Genomic DNA, 19,981 nt, shown 5'->3' with positions numbered 1-19,981 from the left:
CTGAGAATGGGCTAGAGGATTTTAAATGGAAGTTAATCTGTATCTTTTAGTTCGTTCTGGCTGCCATGTAGAGGGTGCATTGAAGGGAGCCAAGAGTGGAAGCAGGAAGAAAGCTCAGAGGCTTTTCTGTTGTCCAGCTATAGATTGCCTGGATTGTTGGCCGTAGGGATGGAAAGAAGTGGACTGAAATTGGAAATGTCTTGGAGGTAGAAGCACTGGAACTTGCTCATGGATTAGATGTTGGGAATAAGGAAAAGAGATGTTGAATATGATGCTGGGGTTTTGACGTGAGGAAGTGTTGTTTGATTTACGGAAATGATGGATACTGGAGTCCAGGTTTGGAATGGGGCAATGTTCACTGGGGCCACATTGGGTTTGAAATACCAAGGGAACACCCAAGTAGAGATTTCAAATAGTATTTGAATATATGAGTCCAGAGCTATGCTTTCCAATAGGGTAGTCACTAGCCACCTGCAACTATTTAATATAATTAAAATAAATGAAATAAAAGATCGGTTCATCAGTCACACTAGCCACATTCCAAGAGCTCAGTAGACACACATGGCTAGTGGCTATATGTTGAACAGCCCAGATAAAAAATGTCCGTCATTGTAGAAAGTTCTGTTGGACAGTGATAGTCTAGAGCTGTGGCCCAGAATCACAAAGCATTTCTCTCTGGGATAATGCGTCCTAATTGGGTGGCTCTGGTCCAGGAAGCTGGTGTCCCTGTGTCATTCACGCCATTCACAATGGCTCCTTCTTTTCCTCTCTGCTTGACCACACCAGATTGTGTATTCAGTGATGTGCCTGACCTGTGACCATGTCAGTGAGGCACTGACCACCCAAAAGGACACTTGCCCTGAGGTTGTTCAAGGACGTCAGCCCCTGGAGCTGAAGCACCATCATAGCGACAAGTATAAACATGGTGTTTAATGAGGATAAAACATGGGGTATAGGCAAGAGCTCATGAGAGGACAACAGTTCTGGGGCTCACTGTGTAGACTTGGCCAGCTTTAAAAATGTGCAATCGTTTAGAAGTTGTCAGGTTAAATGAGAGTGGAAAAGAAGACACAGGCTTAGAGTCCAGCAGTCTTCTTAAAGTAACTGTGCTACTGAGACCAGCCAGTTAACCTCTGTGAACAGAGAAACAGTATCACCTGTTAAAAGGGAGAAGATTCTATGTCCTGGCAGGGGGAGAGGGAATTGAACCTGTATTTCTGAATCAGTACAAAAAACTAGTAGGTGTATGACAGGTTGTTTCTGTTGTTATTGTTTTGTTTACAGAACAATTCAAGGAGCTTCTGTTGTTTTTGACTATATAGTCATTTGCCATTTTGTAAACAATGATGAGAACAATTATTTTTCTTTTTAAAATTATTAGAGTACCAAAAGGAAAACTTTGGAATATTGTTTCTGGAATAGTGATATATAAGGTTATTTGTAACTCATTGAATGCCCTTGTTTTTTCTTAAAACAACAACAACAACAACAAAAAACCACAGCAAACTACAGTATTTTGAGGATAATTCTTACAAATTGGAGTCTTACGTACTAGATCTGAAACTTGTTTTATTATGGAAGTTAAGCCAGTAAGAAGATAATGCTTTTAGGTGGCTTAAGCCTGCCTGTGGCACCTTGAGGTCTAACTCCTGAGAGACTTCTATCTGGAAATGTCCCACCAAATCTACAAAAGGATCGATCTTGAGGAGCTGGCTCCCTGCAGGCTGCAGGTGCTGCTTAGCAGGGTTGAGGCTCTGGTCCCGCCCCTCCTACCACTGTCTCGCCAGGTGGGACTCTGTAAGGCAGGACTGATGGAGGAGGTGAGCCTCAGAGAGATCCCCTTGTCCACCAGACCATGCCCAGGACACACCCTCGTTCCCGGGCTCCCAGCTGGGATTGGCCCCCCAGGCTGCTCCAAATCCTAGAGCCATGTTTTTTCATTGAAAGGAAACATGTGTCCATGTCCCCTTGACTCTTGGTGCCTTCCTGGCAGTGGTGCCCATGTGTGAGGTCCCCTGTGTGAGGAGAGGGTCTGCCTGGATGCCCAGGTCCACGGCAGCATCTAGGAGAGATCAGGGTAACAGCCTGAAAACATGTGGGTGCACTCTGGTGAATTTTGAGTGATAATTTAGTATTTTCAATCCACTGGCCCCCTTCCCTTTTCTTTTTACTTATTTATATTTTATGTATTGATTTTAGAAAGAGAGGGGTAGGGACAGAGAGAAAAAGAGAGAGAGGAACATTAATTTGCTGTCCCACTGATTTATGCGTTTATTAACTGATTCTTGTATTTTCCCTGACTGGGATCGAACCTGCAACCTTTGTGTATTGGGATGACACTCGAACTGATTAAGCCACCCAGCCAGGGCACTGCCCCCTTTTCTGATGTCCTGGATTGCCCACCTCTGCTGGCTTCTGGTAACAAGGTTGCTAGTGTTGTCTTCCACGGGGGTTAATTTCATGAGTAGAAGCAATGTCTGTTCTACCACGAACAGATGTCAGGGACCCAGGAGACTGGGACAGACTGTCTTGCCCTGTCCTTGTCCCTCAGCTCCTGAGCTGGAGAAGTAGGTTGCATCTTGGGCACGAGTTTCCTACTCGTTTTCTGTTTTCCTTTCTTCTTCTTACCATGACTACTGGGATGGTGGTTGACAGAGCTGGTTGCCTTGCAGCGACTGTGGGCAGGCAAGGAGTGGGTGTGCTTTTGGGGTTCTGTGGCTCGTCGCTTGCCAGGTTTGATTTTTTGTCTTTTGTTTTGTTCCTGCACACAGGGTTTATTTAAAATGTTTCAAGGATAGGGTAGGCCACTTCTGATTTGAACTTCATCAGGCGGAGGGCAGTTTATTAGAAGCGTAAGCAGGTAGCTCCTGCTGTCCTCATTATTGCCCTAACTTTCTGGCTACTGAACACAGCTAGCTCTGAGGAGACTGCTCCCTGGGGGCCTCAGAGGTGGGCTTAACACAGAGGCTTCTCTCCAAGGAAAACCTTAGGTGCAGCTATGACTCCGGCCCAGTCCTCCGGGCCTGCCCCTTCTCACTTGTCCAGGGCCTGTGCAGGCATGCTGAGAGCCCCGGAGCTCCCAGCCTCCTCTGGGTCTCCATGAGCTGGGGGCAACTAGACACAGGGCCTGGGGCACCATCTCATTTCAGAAAAGGGGTTTTCAGGCCAAACCCAGGCTTCGGGATAAAAGGCCATCTGTCCATCCCTCGGTGCCCAGCCCTGGCTTTCCTGAACAACATGCCTTTATGCCGCTCCCCCGCCTCCCGCAGCCCTGCCCCCCAGCACACTGCCTCCTTTCACCGCCTCTGTGGTCGGCTTGTTTGTTTGCCTTGCAGAGGGCAGGCTTTCTGTTGTTCTTCTCTTTTCTCTCCCCCTCATGCAAACCTCCAAGCAGACCTTGCCTGGGGACACAGGGTCCAGGACACTGGAGGAGAATGGGGGTCTAAGGCAGAGTCCACACTGAGGACTTAGAAGCACCCCGGTGGGTCCTTCAGAGGGAGGAGGAGGTGGAGCAAGAGTCTTAGCGGGTTCAGCACTGGAAGGGGGTTCCTGTCTGGCTCTTCCAGAGATCATTTGAGAGTCCTTGAATTAGTGGCTTGGCCCCCCTGTGCCTCAGTTTCCCCCATTGGTGGAATACTTCCTGCCAGTCTCTCGGGGAAAATTGTGTTAATATCAGTGAGATGCCATGGTAGTAATGACACTCACCAGGGAGGTGGCATGGTAATGACACTGACCAAGGAGCCACGTGGGTGGGGGCATGCAAAGTAGGCCAAGAAGCTAGAGAGGACTGCCGATTGCCTGACCCCAGTTGAGCCTGCCTCCCACACACAGCACTTCCCATGGGGAAAGCTGGGGAGTGACTTCTCAGGCCCTGAAGAAAGGGAACAAGGCCACACTGGCTCCTGGAAACACGATCAGCAGTAGGCCAGGCAGGGGGGTACTTGAATGACCCTCCCCCACCTCCATTCAGGAGCGGGGTGGGCTGCCCCTGCAGACCTGTTAGGATGGCTGTGTTGATTACCAGATCCTGGTCTCTGACACCCCTCAGCCTCAGATGAGCGGCCGGATCTGGTCTTCACACCTCCCTAGATGCCTCCCTTGGTCATTCTCTCTCCTATATGGCTCTGTCCTGATCCCAGGGGAGGCTGGTTCAGGCCCTGTGTCCATGTGTCAGGGCTGACGTAACGAAGGACCACAAGTGTAACCTGGGCGACAGAAATGTGCGTGCCACAGTCTGGAGGCTGGAAGTCTGAGATCAAGGTGTCTGCAGGGCTGGTTGTTCTGAGGGCCATGGGGAAGGCTCTGTTTTAGGCTCTCCCCCAGCCTCTGGCAGTTTGCTGGCAATCTTTGGCATTGTAGATGCATCACCCGATCTCTGCCTTCATCTCCCCTTGGCATTCTCTGTGTGTGTGTCTCTGTGTCCCAATTTTCCCTTTTTATAAGGACACCAGTCATATTGGATTAGGGCCCCCTGCTTCCCTTGAAGCCAATCCTCCCGGCTAGACTTCATGGAACCATGCTGGGGCCAGCCTGTCACCCCATTTTTTGTTTCTTGGCTCCTCATATTTACGGAAAATGAAAGCGAGCATCTTTCCTTGTGGAGAAGACTATTCCTACACGTTTATTATGCAAACAAAATGTACCACACCCTGCCTGCCTCACTCATTGGTGTCACCTGCCCCGCCTCTGAGGACAGAGCAGGAACTTGGGGTGCCCCTGCCAGAGAGAAGCGACCTCTCATTCCAAGAAGAGGATTCTTGGGACACATAACAGACTCATCATGGAGCCTGGCGGAGAACTCTGTCCTGAATTGCAGCGTCCAGCACTAGACGCTGACCTGGATTCTTTCCCCTGCCCCAGGCTGCCCTGAGTGGGGACTATCTCCCCGAGGGACAGGAGTGTTACATGGATTGGATGGGACCTCAGGGAACTGGCAGGGGTCAACTCCTGGGTGCTCTATGAGCTTGTGTCTGAGGGTGCTGAGCTCAGTGTGAGACAGGTGGGCGGAGGATGGAGCCCTGGAGAAGGGGCACTGGTGTCAGCAGGGCAATCGCTGCGAGAGGTGAGCCACGGCTTGGGCTGACGTGAGGGGAAATGATGCTTCATAGCAGCCAGGGGTTGGCATTGCTCTGTGAGGCGCTGGGGTTGGCGTCCCTATAGCTCTGGCTTCTCTCTCCCTGTGGCCTCAGGCTGTGGCTGGGGAAATCTAAAGAGATCAGTGATCCTTCCTCGCTGCCCCCACCGTACTGCTCAGCGTGTCTAGTGGTTCTCAGCTCGGACTGGGCAATGCCTGCTTCCCCAACCTGCCTCTCTCTCTGAGTACATGCAGTCTTGGGAGGGCATCGGGCAGCTCTCTTCCTGCCTGTCCTGCCAGCACTGTGCTGGCCTCTCCAGGTCTGGGCCCCCGGAGGTTAAACAGGTCACCTTCTACTCATTAATATGTCATTCAGCAAGCACTGAGTTCTGATATTATGCAAGCAACTGGGGACCTCGAAGTGAGCAAGACAGCAGGGTCTCTACTCTCATGGAGCTTTTGTTCTGGCTTGAAGAACAATCACAGGATAGCAAACACTATCCTGCTGGACTCACCAGGCTCCTCCCAGACAGCCTCGGGACCATGAAAGTGCTTCTAGCCACATCCCCGCCTTCCTCCCCAGGATGGAGAGGTCAGGAGGGGCCAGGATGAGGGGTGGGTCTTCACCTCCATTCTTGCTGTCCCAGGACAGTCTTGTGTCTCTCTGGTGGACCCTCTAAGTCAGGGGTCGGGAACCTATGGCTCACAAGCCAGATGTGGCTCTTTTGATGGCTGCATCTGGCTTGCAGACAAATCTTTAATAAAAAAAAATAATAGGCCCTGGCCGGTTGGCTCAGCGGTAGAGCGTGCGGGGGACCCGGGTTCGATTCCCGGCCAAGGCACATAGGAGAAGCGCCATTTGCTTCTCCACCCTCCCCCTCCTTCCTCTCTGTCTCTCTCTTCCCCTCCCGCAGCCAAGGCTCCATTGGAGCAAAGATGGCCCGGGCGCTGGGGATGGCTCCTTGGCCTCTGCCCCAGGCGCTAGAGTGGCTCTGGTCGCGGCAGAGCAATGCTCCAGAGGGGCAGAGCATCGCCCCTGGTGGGCGTGCCAGGTGGATCCCGATTGGGCGCATGCGGGAGTCTGTCTGACTGTCTCTCCCCGTTTCCAACTTCAGAAAAAGAAATAATAATAATAATAATAATAATAACGTTTAAAATATAAAACATTCTCATGTATTACAATCCATTCATTTCCTACCACTCATGTTCATGGTTACAGGTGGTTGGAGCCAATCACAGCTGTCCTTCGGGACAACACCAAATTTTTATTGGATAATGCGTAAGATACACGGGTCGTTGTATGGCTCTCACGGAATTACATTTTAAAATATGTGGCATTCATGGCTCTCTCAGCCAAAAAGTTTCCCGACCCCTGCTGTAAGTAAACTGCCACCTGACCCAGATGGCTTGGACACCCCTTCTCCAGCCACACCCATTAACCCATGAGCTGACCATTCTTGTGAAAGCCAGTGTGTCTGACTACAGAATTATTCACTTCCCCTACCCAAATACTGAAACTTATTTCATCCGAAGGTATCACCCAGGACAGTGTTCAAATTCTGGAAAGAAGCACGCATCTTCTTCCCTTTCTGATGCTTTTTGATTTTTAAAACTCCCTTTGGCCTGACTTGTGGTGGTGCAGTGGATGGGGCGTCGACCTGGAAATGCTGAGGTTGCCGGTTTGAAACCCTGGGCTTACCTGGTCAGGGCACATATGGGAGTTGATGCTTCTTGCTCCTCCCCCTCCCTTTTCTCTCTCTCTCTCTCTCCCCTCTCTATAATGAATAAATAAAATCTTTAAAAAAAAAAAAAAAAACCCTCCCTTTGGCCTGCTTCCAGGATCAGGAGAGTCTTTTAAATAATGCATTGTGGAAGTTTCCAAGAAAATTTTTTTCAGAGTCTTTTAAAGTTTGAGTAGTACCCTGGCTCCCAGGAATGACCTTTACACACGTTTGATTCATGCATGGTGTTTGCTTGTGGAATTCAAGGGTGAGCCTGGCTCAACTATAAAATAAACACTGCGGCCTGGAAGTCTGGAAAACGTGGCCCAGACCCATGTGTGGTGCAGCGGCTCCCAGCAGAACTCAGTGCCTGGAACGTGCTCCCCCCGCCCCACCTCCAGGTTCAGATGTGAGCAGCCCCCCACACACACCCACTCAGTGGGAATAGGAGACCTTCTTCAGGAGGGCCTTCGTCCTGTCTGCATGTAGAGAAAGTTATTAGACCTTTTGAAGTCTCACAACTAGACTCGAGAGAAACAGTCAATGAAAGACACGCCAGAGGACACTTCCTTGTACCCGAGGGTATTGCTGCTACTGGTGGTGCCAGCATGCTGCTTGCTCTGGCTCTCCTTGAAGTCTCCTCCTGTAGGGGAGGTGTGTACAGCCTTGTGACTAATAACTTGGGCTTCTGCCAGGGAGGGGTGTGGTCCCAGTGAGGCCACCCAGAAAGCACCTTGTTTGTATGGTCAGTCTGTGGACTTATTTGCCAAAAGCCTATCAGCCATGACATTACTGCCTGGTGGCTACAGAACTTTTAAATTGTGATTAAACTGAGATGGCAGAAGGAGGGAGGAGAAGGACAGGAGAAAATGACCCCTACTTGCCTCTTTTCCTCATCGTCTGTGGGCAGAGTACCCCCAATGATGCTGGTCCACAGAGGCTCTTCCACCAATGCACAAAAAATGTTGGTATGAGAATATTTATTTTCACATGTTAATTATAGAGGGGGAAAAAATGAAACACCCTAAATGTTTGTCAGCAGGGGACTTGTTAAATAAATTGTGTGTTCATGCAATGGAATGTTACACCACATTGGAGAAAACGTAGATGGAGATGAATGTGCTGTCACATAGATGAAGTGGGAGAACACACTGGCAAACTGTGTGTGAAGTGGCAAACTGTCCTGAGAGCACCCCGCCTGCTCCCGGCTGGGGATGCCAGCCTGTGAGCTGACCCCCTGCCTCTCCAACTCTCAGGGAGGGGCAGAGAGCCCCAGGCTACTCCATGTCCCTCATGTCACCTGGAATACTTCCAGTCGAAGGGGGAAAAATACCTCAAAAGTACTGTTTCCATTGTTAGTCGACATTTCTCTGCAAAACTGGATTTTTAGTAATATTAAAAGTAAAACCTTAGAATTGGAACCAAGTGAACGTTTGACTACTTCCTGTTACCATAGATTAGAGAGCCCCACACCACCACCACAAAAAAAAAAAAAAAAATATATATATATATATATATGTATGATTCACGTTCATGAAAGAAAATTTTAGATTGTAATTTTTTTACATTTATATATTATATTTTTATTAATATTTTATTATATATTCATATATAGTCATATATATTTTTAATTAATATATTTTTTTAAGTGAGAGGAGGGAAGATAGTGAGACAGACTCCCGCATGTGCCCCAACTAGGATCTACCAGGCAAACCCCATCTGGGGCCAATGCTAGAATCAACTGAACTATTTTTAGCACCTGAGCCTGATGCATTTGGACCAACCAAGCTAGCCTCAGCACCCGGGGCCATGCTTGAACTTATTGAGCCACTGGTGCAGGAAGGAAAGAGAGAGAACGGGGAAAGGGAGCAATGGTTGCTTCTCTTGTGTACCCTAACCAGGAATTGAACCTGGGATGTCCATACACCAGGCCGACACTCCATCCACTGAGTCAATCGGCCAGGGCCATTAATCAATATTTTAAAATAGAATCTTTTTTCTTTTTTAATGTCAGTATAAAGTTCCCAACTGCCCTTCCTTGGAAAGAATTGACTTTTACTCTGAAAGTATGTATTTCCTACCTATTTGGTATTGAAACTTCCTTTCATTTATGAAATGCTATCATAAATGATAGTAATTTAGGAAATATTTTTTATTTGGGAAAATAAATGCTGGTAGTCATATATCAGTCTAATGTACTTTCTTTTTTTAAAAAAAAGATCTTATTTATTGACTTTAAAGAGAGGAGAGGGCCCTGGCCGGTTGGTTCAGTGGTAGAGCATCGACCTGGCATGCAGAAGTCCTGGGTTCGATTCCTGGCCAGGGCACACAGGAGAGGCGCCCATCTGCTTCTCCACCCCTACCCTTCTCCTTCCTCTCTGTCTCTCTCTTCCCCTCCCGCAGCCGAGGCTCCATTGGAGCAAAAAGATGGCCTGAGCACTGGGGATGGCTCCTTGGCCTCTGCCCCAGGCGCTAGAGTGGCTCTGGTCACGACAGAGTGATGCCCTGGATGGGCAGAGCATCGCCCCCTGGTAGGCATGCCGGGTGGATCCCGGTCAGGCGCATGCGGGAGTCTGTCTGACTGCCTCCCTGTTTCCAGCTTCAGAAAAATAAAAAATAAAAATAAAAAAAAGAGAAGAGAGAAAGAGAGAAAGGCAGGGAGGAGTAAGAAGCAACCCATAGTAGCTGCTTCTCATATGTGCCTTGACCAGGCAAGCCCAAGGTTTTGAACTAGTGACCTCAGCATTCCAGGATGATGCTTTCCCACTGTGCCGCCACAGGTCAGGCTCTTACATACTTTTAGTTCTGTTCATGCCTAGCCTGTGTACTCAGGCAAAGGGCACTGCAAATATATGGCCCAAATTATTAGAATTTTGACCCTTGTCTCTGGACACAGCCTTGTCCAGCCCAGAGAGATGTTATAGGATGGTGTGTTCACTGTTCTGGGCCACCTCTCTCATCTAAGCAAATGTGCCCGCTCCATCGGTTTATATTTCCAAGGAGTATGTGCCCTGCAGAGCATCAGGGCTCCATCCCTGTGGCCAAGCCCACTGCGGGAGTCTCTGGAGACCTTGGCTCTTTTGCAAAGATCTAGCATTGAAACATGGTCCACTCAGGAAATATGAATGGAGCCCCTCCTAGGCACCCCAAGAAAAGGAAACAGTAGTTTGTTGCCCTTTTGGAATCTATAATACCATTGGACAAACAAGCTGCTAACCCACACATACAAAGACAACAAGACACAGGAGATTGTAAACACCAACTGACGCATTGAGACACATGGAAAGTATGATTTCCTAAAAATTGGAAAATGGAGAGATCATCTCTGGCTAGAATGGTTAGGGAAAAGTGCATGGTGGTCAAGAAAATATTCTGGAAGGAAGCCAACTGATGGCTCCACCTCTCACTAGCTGTGGGACTCCCCAGGGCCTAGATCCCCTCATCTGTCAAGTGAGGACAACAATCTTGCCTACTTCATAAAGTTGTGCCGATTTAAGGTCTGAGCACGTAGTAAGCATCCGTGAATATTATCCTCTATCATCATCCTGGACAGGGTGACATTTGAGAAGGAAAATGCAAGGCATGCTTGGGAAATGGAAAATCATCCTTGCTGGCTACAGGAAAACTTTAGGGTTAATCCAAGGGCCTAAGAGAAGAGGAGTTTGGAAATGCAGGAGAAGGACTTTAAAATATAGGGAAGTCAACGATAAGCCGATTTGCAGTTATGTTCACTTTTAGGAATGTAGTGTCGGAGGAGGTGACAGCAGGGCTTTTGGGTCAGACTACGATGTGGGCAGATGGAATCATTCTCCAGGGACAGGGAGTGCGGCCAGGGTCAGAGAGAGATGGAGAGGCTTCTGAACTGCTGCTAGGGCACATTACTGGCGCTCAGACGTGTGTCTTGATGACTGGACGACGGCAGTGGCTGAGGAGGAGATCCTTGTAGGAGGGAAGAATTGAGGGAAGAGGAAGGGGGCCGTAGTGATAGTTCACCAAGACCACCAGCTCCTGAAGAGGAGGCTGATATGGAGCCTAGGCTTCCTGGCCCTGCAAACTCCCCTTGGTGACCCCATGTCTCCGGCTTTCTGTGCTTCTCACCACCTACTGCTTCCCATTCATCACTACCCTGGACATTCCGGTCTTCCTCACACATCTTTTGTGGCCATCTGTCTGCCAGTCCATATCACCTCCTGGACCACACAAGCTGTGCACAGCACGCCAGCAGCAGCAGTCCACAAAATAAGCTACAGGTGGCCATATGCTAAATGAATGAGCCACATAGTATGGCAGCCAAAAGGGCCAATGGGAGCCCAGTTCCCGTGTCCTAAACAGTGTTGTTCCATCTGAGGGAGGCGCAAGCCCTTCTACCACTGGTCTCATCACACCCGCTCGGGAAGAGGTACATGGACCAATCACTATGCGTAGAGACTGTTATGTTCTAAGATGGTCTTAGGGCATGGCAGGGGGTGGGGGTACCAGCTGTCCGCAGATATGTATAGTCCTGCCAGGTGAAAGAGAAAGGGTTTGTGTAGCCCTAGAAGGGAAGAACCAGGAGTGATCCCTGGAAACTGGAGGCAGCCAGCCGAGCCAAGGACTGGAGCACCAGAAAACAGTCCAGACTGGAGTGAGCGGGAGCATGGGCTGCATCGACGGGCTGTGCCCAGTGCCAGGGCGGCCACCCTGCTGCTGAGATTGTTTAGGTGGATGTGCCCAAAACAGATCTCTCTACCACCCAGGGATGTCTGAAAAGTGTAGCACAGACAAAACCATTAAAAGATCATATATGTGGGAACCCCCTTTCTTGCTTGGGAAGGGCAGGCTCCAAAATGAGCCTTTTGTTTTGTTGAGACAGATGATGATGGATTGGATCATGCCACTTAAGAAAGGACTTGGGGTGACCAGGAGAAAATAACTATTCAGGAGGGTGGGAGAATCAAGAAGTTGGTGATTAGGGGCACTCTGGTATTTTGAGGGTAGAACAGAATTAAGAGGGGCAAGATTATTATATGACATTTCTATTGGACACTTGTGGAGTTTCATTGTATGATATACTGTAAAGTCCACTCAGTCCTTAAGAGATCATCAGAGATGCTTTTTTTAAAGAATGCAGGTATTAGCATGGTAACACAGACTAAAAATACCAAGATGCTCAAACCAAGACAAGACCATGAAAGCCACTTTTATTTGAGTTACATATGGGTTTTCCCAGAAAATGCCAGCATCACTTTCACCATCCGGTTCTCTTGGTTCATTTGGAAGCAAAAATACAAGAATTGTAACAATAGAAACCCCAACTTGCTGCTCAAATAGTCTTCTTGGGTTCTTGCTGATACCCAGCATCCTCATCCATGCCTACCAGCACCAAGGTGTCCTTTAGTCACAGAGACTCAGAGGGCAGGCCCCCCACTGGCAAGCGACCTCCCCACCCTTCCTGCAAGGAAGCATGAGTTTTAACTGTGTGTCAACCTTCCCTCTCCAACCTCACCCTGTGTGATGTGAGGGCGAGGTGGGGCCATGCGATTTTCCTTGTACATTCTGTTTCCTTCTGACTGCCTCTTGCTGCTGTGATTTAACCTTGAGCCTATCTGGGCTTTCCTCTGCCAGGTTCACTCTGTGTGGACCGCAGACCCACCGCAGTTCCCAGAGGGACCATTTCCCTCACCCTCTGCTGCCTTTCTTTCTTGTGGGCACGTGGACCTCAGTGGCCCAGCCTGTGACCCAGGCAATTATCAGGGAGGGAGGGGAGTGGGGTAGTCATTGGGTGTGGCACAGTGAGCCCGCCAGGTGACTTCCTGTGACTGCCTCTGCCTGACAGCAGGGACCGGGAGGGAGGCTAGCGGGGACCTCCTTGCCCAAAGCATTTCCACTAACCATTCCCTGCCTGCTGCTTTTCTCTCCCAGGTCTTTCTGCCTCTTGTTTTTTACAGAAATTATTTATTTATTTTATTTATTTTTATTTTTATTGATTGATTTGAGAGAGGGAGAGAAAGGGGGAGGGAGAGAAACATCAACTTGTTCCACTCATTCATGCATTCATTGGTTGACTCTTACATGTGCCCTGACCAGAGATTGAGCCTGCAACCTTGGTGTATCAGGGCAATGCTCCAGCCAAGCTGCCCAACCAGGGCCTGCAGAAATTATATTTTTAAGGGAGAAGAAAAAATGCATATCACTGTCTACCTGTATTCAAAATGCTCTCAGTGACCTTGATTTCCACCCAGCCTGCCCCACCATGGGGCTGTCGCCACTCTTGGCCGCCACCGTGCAGCAGCCCGCACTCTCTGCCCTCACCCACTGTAAGTAATTGTCTCTCACCTTCTCTCGCCAGGGCTCCATGGACAGTGGGGCTGCAGCCTCTGTGAACACTCAGAAGGCAGACCCAGCGATGGAGCCGAGGCTCAAAGCAGTCGATTGGGACAAGGTAACTGGCACTGGGCGGGATGGAATGATGATCGGGGGGCCCCAGGGCCAAGGAGAGGGTGCATGGAACCAAAGGCTGTGGTGTTCGTAACATTTGCCCAGGGAAGATGAAGTTAGGAAGCAGTTGCTCACAGTGTACAAGCATGACATGGTTAGCACACACGTGACCAAGGCTGTGATAAGTGTGGGAAAATTGTGCACGAGGTTTGTGTAGAGCCAGGCCCTAAACACCCCAAGAGGAGAGTTCCTGAAAGGGCTGCTGAAGCCGAGAAGGGCACAATGCAGGCCCAGCAGGTCCAAGTACACCCAGTTTGACCAGGGCACAAGGCGGAGCTGCCCGGGCATTAGCTTGCAAGGCTCGCCAGCATGGGGGCCTGCTGAGTCCGGCCGGGACAGGGTGAACCCTCTGCAGTGTTCGTCTGCAGCAAACATCTCTTTGTGTTCAGACGCCAGTATCTTGGGGGATTAGGCAGAGTTGGTTAGGGGAGTCCAGAGTGGTCACAGGTAGAAGTGGAGCTGCTCAGTGGGGCAGTGGGATGGGGGGAAGAATCAGTGTGGGTTGGAGGCCGACTCTCCAACCTGGGTCATGCCCCAGTATCATTTTGCCATTTCTTCCTGGAAAAGATGCAAGGGAGTATATTCCTAAGTGTCCCCTGCCTGTACTGGACACCAGACAAAAAACAAACAGGACAAGCCCCTGCACCCAGGTAGCTCACAATCTGGTGGGGAGGACAGACCCTCCCCACACTATAACAGAACAACACAGGGAGATGTGAAAAGCATGCCCAAGGAGCACAGTGACCAGAGGAAAGGTGGAGGGCTCCATAAAGCTTGTTTGCTGCGTCCCATTGGCCAGGACTCCTGAGATCTTGACTCCAGAAACTTGGGGATGGTGTCTGTCACCTGGGAATTGCCACCACCTTTGGGAGAGCCCGTCAGCCCGTGACAAAGACTTGTGCATGTGCTCTACTAGAAAGGCTGGGACAGGCTGTTCCGGGCCCATCCCCTTCGAGAGGCACATAACCAAAAGGGAGATGGAAGACCAGGAGGAGGAGAGGCTAGCGCCCTGGGGACTCACCAGAACTGGTGTCCTCACTCTTAGCCTGCGATTGCTCACTGCTCAGGCCAGGGGCTGAGGTTGGAGGTCTTGGTACAAATGAACGGCTTCTCTGAAAGTTTTGGGGACTTGGGCTTGTTCTGCATGTGGACAGGACAGAGGGGGTGACAGCCAGCTTGCATGGGACAAGGACCCCAAAGCTGTGGAGTCAGGACCTCGCCCTGGGAAAAGAGGAGCCTCAGTAGGAGACAAGGAGGGTGTGGGGTGAGTGCAGGACCAGAGAAGGCACTGCAGTGGGTCTGGCTCAGGGCTCAGGGCACAGGGCACAGGGCACAGGGCCAGTGGACAGGACTGAAAGGAGCCATGAGGAAAGGTGCTTGGCGCCAGCATCTGAGGGCTTGGAGTAAGAATTGAATATTGGAAAGAAAATACTTTAAAAAGGGAGCTGACCAGGACTAGATAAGCATCCTGTTGTGGAGAAAGGTCCTCTCACAGTCTACCTGAGCTGTAGGTTCAAGGCTGACCCAGTCCTGGCACTGCACTGGGGGTCGGGTGGGTGGAGATCAAGGCTACCCAGCCCTGTTCCACCATCACCTGTGCCCCAACCTGAGGAGAAAAGGGGCCTCCTCTCCCCCTCCCCCAGGGCCTGCTCTGGCTCCTTGCCACCACAGTCAGGCAGGCCCGCCTGACTCACCTTCCCCGTCTCTCTGTCATTCTCTCACACATGCCTCTTCCTCCTTTCTGTGCTGAGAGAGGAGCAAGGACTGCCTGAGAGAGGGTGTGGCGCTCTGACAAGGAGCCCCAGCCCCCCGGGGGATGATGGCGGTGGGCTTGGTGCCTCCCCAGCACCCTGAGAAGATGCAGCCTGTGGAGCCCAGCTTCCCAGGGGGAGTGAACAGTGCTTGCTTTTCTCTTTTTTATTCATCTACCATGTGGTCAGTCCCAGCCCCTTTGGGGGAATGGAGAACTGGGAATGCCCCGAACCCCTTGTCTAACTTAGCCCGGCATCTCTTTTTGACCCAGGCCAGGGGCTTGGGTGGATCCTCGGGTCTGGAACTTGAGGAGCTGTGGTGAGAGGCCAGGAGCGCAGCAGCCCCTCTGCTGGGCTCCAGGCCTGGGCAGATTCACACACCTGTCCCTGGGGCAAGGGGACTTCTCAAAGTTACTGTATTTCCCTATGGATAAGACGCTCCGGTGTGTAAGATGCACCTTAGTTTGGGGGCCCGAAATTAAAAAATAAATGCATTACATAAATTTATTAAACTCAAGTTTTATTCATCATAAAATCATACAACTCCTTATCACTGTCAAAAGAGCAGGAAATGCAACTAAAAAGAAACCTACAGCCTGACCAGGCGGTGGCGCAGTGGACAGAGCGTCGAACTGGGATGCGGAAGGACCCAGGTTTGAGACCCCGCGGTCGCCAGCTTGAGCGCAGGCTCATCTGGTTTGAGCAAAGCTCACCAGCTTGAGCCCAAGGTCGCTGGCTCGAGCAAGGGGTTACTCGGTCTGCTGAAGGCCCGCAGTCAAGGCACATATGGCAAAGCAATCAATGAACAACTAAGGTGTTGCAACGAAAAACTGATGATTGATGGTTCTCATCTCTCTCCATTCCTGTCTGTCTGTCCTTGCCTATCCCTCTCTCTCTGTTTCTGTAAAAAAAAAGAAAAAAGAAACCTACAACCACTGTATAAGATGCACCCAGATTTTAGACCCCAAAATTTTTCGGGGGAAATGTGCATCTTATACATGGGGAAATATGGTAACCCTTTGTGTTTTGCATTCAAAGGGAGCTCCTCTGGGTCCCGCTGAGGAAGGGAGCCTTGGGCTCCCTGGCGAGGAGTTCCAGCCCTAGGAGTGGTGGGCACAGTGGGCCATGCTGACAATGATGAGGGGAACTGGGGTCAGGAAACCAGCCCAGGGTGCCCCCACCCATGGTCTGAGTTTTGGGGTTCTGCATGGAAGTTTATTGGAACCATTTCTAAGTCATCCCTCTAATCACACAGTCGGGCAGGACCCAGGCTTCCTTGTGGGACGAGAATCCAGGTTGTAGCCCCTCACCCCACTATCCCCTGCATGTCTCTCTGTGTTCTGGAACCCAGGCCCACCTGGGGCTTGCCCCAGTGTAGGAGGTGGGAGCTGCCACTGCTGCTGGCTTCGGGCACACCTGTCCCACCACTTCTTTTCACTGCTTTACTGCGTCCGTTCAGGAGCCCTCCCCTGGCAGCCTCCTCCATTGCCCACTCTGGGGGCTGCTTCCTGGATCCAGAAGAACCTGGTGTGATGTGAAGGGTTTGCAGTTCCTGCCCAGATCCCTCTGGGCAGCAGAGATAGGGTCACATTAACCTTTCTTTTCTCGAGCTCTTACCATGTGCCAGACACTGCAGGCCAGCCATGTTAAATGTACCATAATCCCGTGTAATCCTTTCACAACATGGGGAGATAAGATGATCAGATGCTGATTTAACAATGAGAAAGAGCTTAAGTCTCCTGCCCAGAGTCACTCTGCTGGTCCTTAGCACAGCCGGTGGTCACCGCCGAGCCCCCTCCCCTGCCTGACAACCCCTGATCACCTCTGAAGCCTGTGACTAGGAGAGGGGTTGGCAGAAAGGAGGGATGAGCAGGTCCCAGGAGCAAGGTGTCTCCAAAGCTTTGCACATCCTCTTCCCCATCCTGCCCCTCAGGCTATGCCAGACTCCAGCAGAACTGGCTCTGGCTCACTGGGCGGAGGCCACTTTGTTCCCCTAAGAGTCAGTCAGGTTAGAGTCATCGGGCCAGGTGTGTCACCAAGCAAAATGCCTCACACACACACACACACACACACACACACACACACACACACACAGGGCGCTCCTTAGCTTCAGGGGCTGCTCTGAGGTCCCCAGGGCCTGGAAGATGTTGATGTTGGTCGCATGGGTTTAATCTTTTGGGACCCTCAGGTAAGTCATTGAGAACTCAGAAAAATAGCCCCTGGGTCTAAACAAGGGCCCTCTTGGCCAGCCCATGTTCCAGGAGGGCCAACCTCAACCCTGTGGGTGCAGCCCTGGTTCACCTCCTAGCATTCTCTACCGTCCCCATGTCCCCTTGACCCTCCCCAGAGTAGAGGTCTGGAGAGTCTGGCTGCCCAGAGGGTCCACAGGGCTTCCGTGTCATTGCTGGACCGGGCCGGGGTATCAAATTCTCTCCCTGCTTGCCCCCTTGCCCAGAGCTCCTAGCCCCTCTTCCAAAGGGTTCAGGAGTGCTAAAAAAATACAGCACCCCACCTCCCCGAGGGAGAAACCAGGTAGGTGGGCTGGGTGCTGACTTCGGCATCCTGCCAGGGCTGTGGACAAGGCAGGCGCGAGTCAGGAGATGCCGCCGGGTGACCACAGGCAGCTTTGTTCTGTTTCTCCCTCAGCAGAATGGAGGAAATTATTCCTGCCCCGTATGGTGTAGGGCTGCCAGAGGGGGGTCCTGCAGAGCATACAGCAGGGTATCTGCCAGTGAAAGACCAGCCTACTCCACTTTAGAATGGGAGGGGCTTTGCTGTTCTTCTGTCCCAGGGACAGAGGTCACACTGGCATTCTGCATGGGACATGGCTATCCTTTCTCTGTTCCTAGGCTTTGACCCCTTCGCTCCCTGCTTTCGCCATCCACTCTCATCTCCCTGAACCCTCACAGGGGCAGCCACCCCATCATTGGGGTACAAGGAGGAGGCAGGTGGTGCAGAACTGCCTCTGTGGACTTGACCGGAGCTCCCAGTTAGAGAAGCCACCCATGCCAGGCCACCAAGAACCCAGATGGACCCTCGCACTAAGCATTCCTGCCGGGTCCCTCGCAGCCTCTTCTAGGAAATTCACAGCCACCAGGTTCCTGAACCGGCTGATAGCCTCCTGGTGCTGGGTTAAGATGGTCTGAAGTGCAGTCCCACCTCCAGCATATACAGCTGAGCATCTGCCCTCTGTCTCCTCATCTGTAAAATGAAGTAGTTGCAGGCCCTAGTTCTCAAAATCATGGCTTACAAAGGATAATGGACGTGAAATCTGAGCCCAGGGGCCTGTGACAAGGATGCAGAAACAATATGTCCTGGAATTCTTGTCGAGCTTCTTGTCCTCACTCCTCTCACCACCAGCCCCCACTGGTTGGAAGCCCATCCCCTCCTTCCTGGCTCAGAAAGCTGCCCTGGAGCTGGGAGATCTAGGGTCTGAGTAGACATTTCTTTTAAACAATCGCCTTGGCTCTCAGCTGTGCTCGTGGGAAGAGCTGCTGGCACAGAGCAGCTGACCCCTCTCCCCACATTTGTCCCCTTGGGAGAGAAGCAGATTCCAGCTTTCTGCTCCTGAGCTGGGGCTGCCCCTTGAAAGAGTCCTGTGCCACCTGGCTCCTGCCCTGCCCAGGAGGAGGTGGATCTGGCAAGTGGGGAAGGGGGAAGAGCAAAGGAGGCCCCCTGCCCAGCCGGGCAGCGTGCACGCCCTTCCACCCACCCTCTGGGCAGCAGGCAGTGGCTGCCCTTTCCCCCGCCTGGCCCTGCTGCGGCTGCATTCCTGGCATAGCCGGGAGAGGCCAGGCCCTCCCCCCCCCCATTGGGGCAGGGGCAGTGCTGGGTGGGGGTGGAGAATGAGACACACACAGTTGGCACTAGGTGCTTTGGCCAAACTCTCCCTGGACTTGCATGTGCTTTTTGGGTCCCAGCCTTTGCTTGGGGTCTTTCAGTTCACCAAAGGGCCCCTCACCCTGATCCATACAGTCCCACTTTAGCTGCGCAACACAGAGTGAATAGGTTGCCCTCTCTGAGCATCAGGTTCCAAAGCTGTAAAAGGAAGATTTGCTCTTGTGAAGGTTGCTATGGAATCCCTCAGATGATTAAGAACTGGCGGTATGGCCTGTTCCCTACTCCTTTCCCCCACCCAACCTCCTACTGAGGCTGGCAGACCTTTGCCGATGCCTTCCCCGTGTCCCCTGAGCCTTAGGAGGTTGGGGTGGGGTGGGACAGGCACCAGCTTGAGAGGAAGAGAGCCATTTGTGGGAGGGTTAGCTTAGGGGTCCTCTGCCAGGTAAAGTAGAAAGGGAAGTTTATCTTGAGTCTCTTACACCCTATCCTGAAGATAACAGAATAAAAGTACAGAGCGGGTGTGGAGTGCTAAAGCCAGATTGATGCAGAGGTGTTTGTACACAGGTGTGGTGGGAACAAAGCCAGCCCCCCCATCCCTCAGCACCCTTGAACACAAGGGTCTCTCGTTTGATGTCCTCTTGCCCATCTGATGGCTTTGGTTCCTCCCTCATAGACTAGCAGGTAATGGCCACCATACAGGTGGAGGACTTGCTGTCTAGACTTGGTATTAAGGATGCCTCTGACCAGCTTGCTGACCTTGGACGGCCTCAAACCCAGGCTCCACGTCTAGTGCCCAGTGTATTTCTGTGAGGTAGCCCTTCTTGGTGCTCAGGGAAGGCCACTTTACCCCTGGAGCTAAAGCACCACCCAGGAGGAATCCCAAGAAGGCTCACCTTCTTGCAAGCATTTTCCTCAGTCCTCAAAGGCCAATACCTATATTTTCACCACTAGAGTCCCAGCCCACTATTCCAGGGGGAGAAAAACAAGCCTTCCTGTAAGTAAAGAAATCCAGGCCTACTGACCTCTTCCTCATTTTATGGATGAGGACACTGAGGCCCAAGGCGCTTAAGTGATTCTTGAGATGGGGTTGGTTGGTCCTGGAGTAAGAGCCTCCTTTC

The 19,981-nt window shown here is 51.3% G+C and overlaps 1 protein-coding gene across 1 annotated transcript in view; it reads left to right on the top strand.

Moving 5' to 3' along the window:
• The window catches only part of FA2H (fatty acid 2-hydroxylase), a 47,108-nt gene that overhangs the window by 14,601 nt on the left and 12,526 nt on the right, over window positions 1-19,981 (top strand). The window contains exon 2 of the mRNA XM_066243772.1: window positions 13,124-13,216. Coding sequence (XP_066099869.1) covers window positions 13,124-13,216 — 93 coding nt within the window. The remainder of the gene's footprint in view (window positions 1-13,123; window positions 13,217-19,981) is intronic.

The sequence above is a fragment of the Saccopteryx bilineata genome, chromosome 9 (assembly GCF_036850765.1).
Source record: "Saccopteryx bilineata isolate mSacBil1 chromosome 9, mSacBil1_pri_phased_curated, whole genome shotgun sequence".
Lineage (NCBI taxonomy): Eukaryota > Metazoa > Chordata > Mammalia > Chiroptera > Emballonuridae > Saccopteryx > Saccopteryx bilineata.
This window is presented reverse-complemented; position numbering and strand designations above follow the sequence as displayed.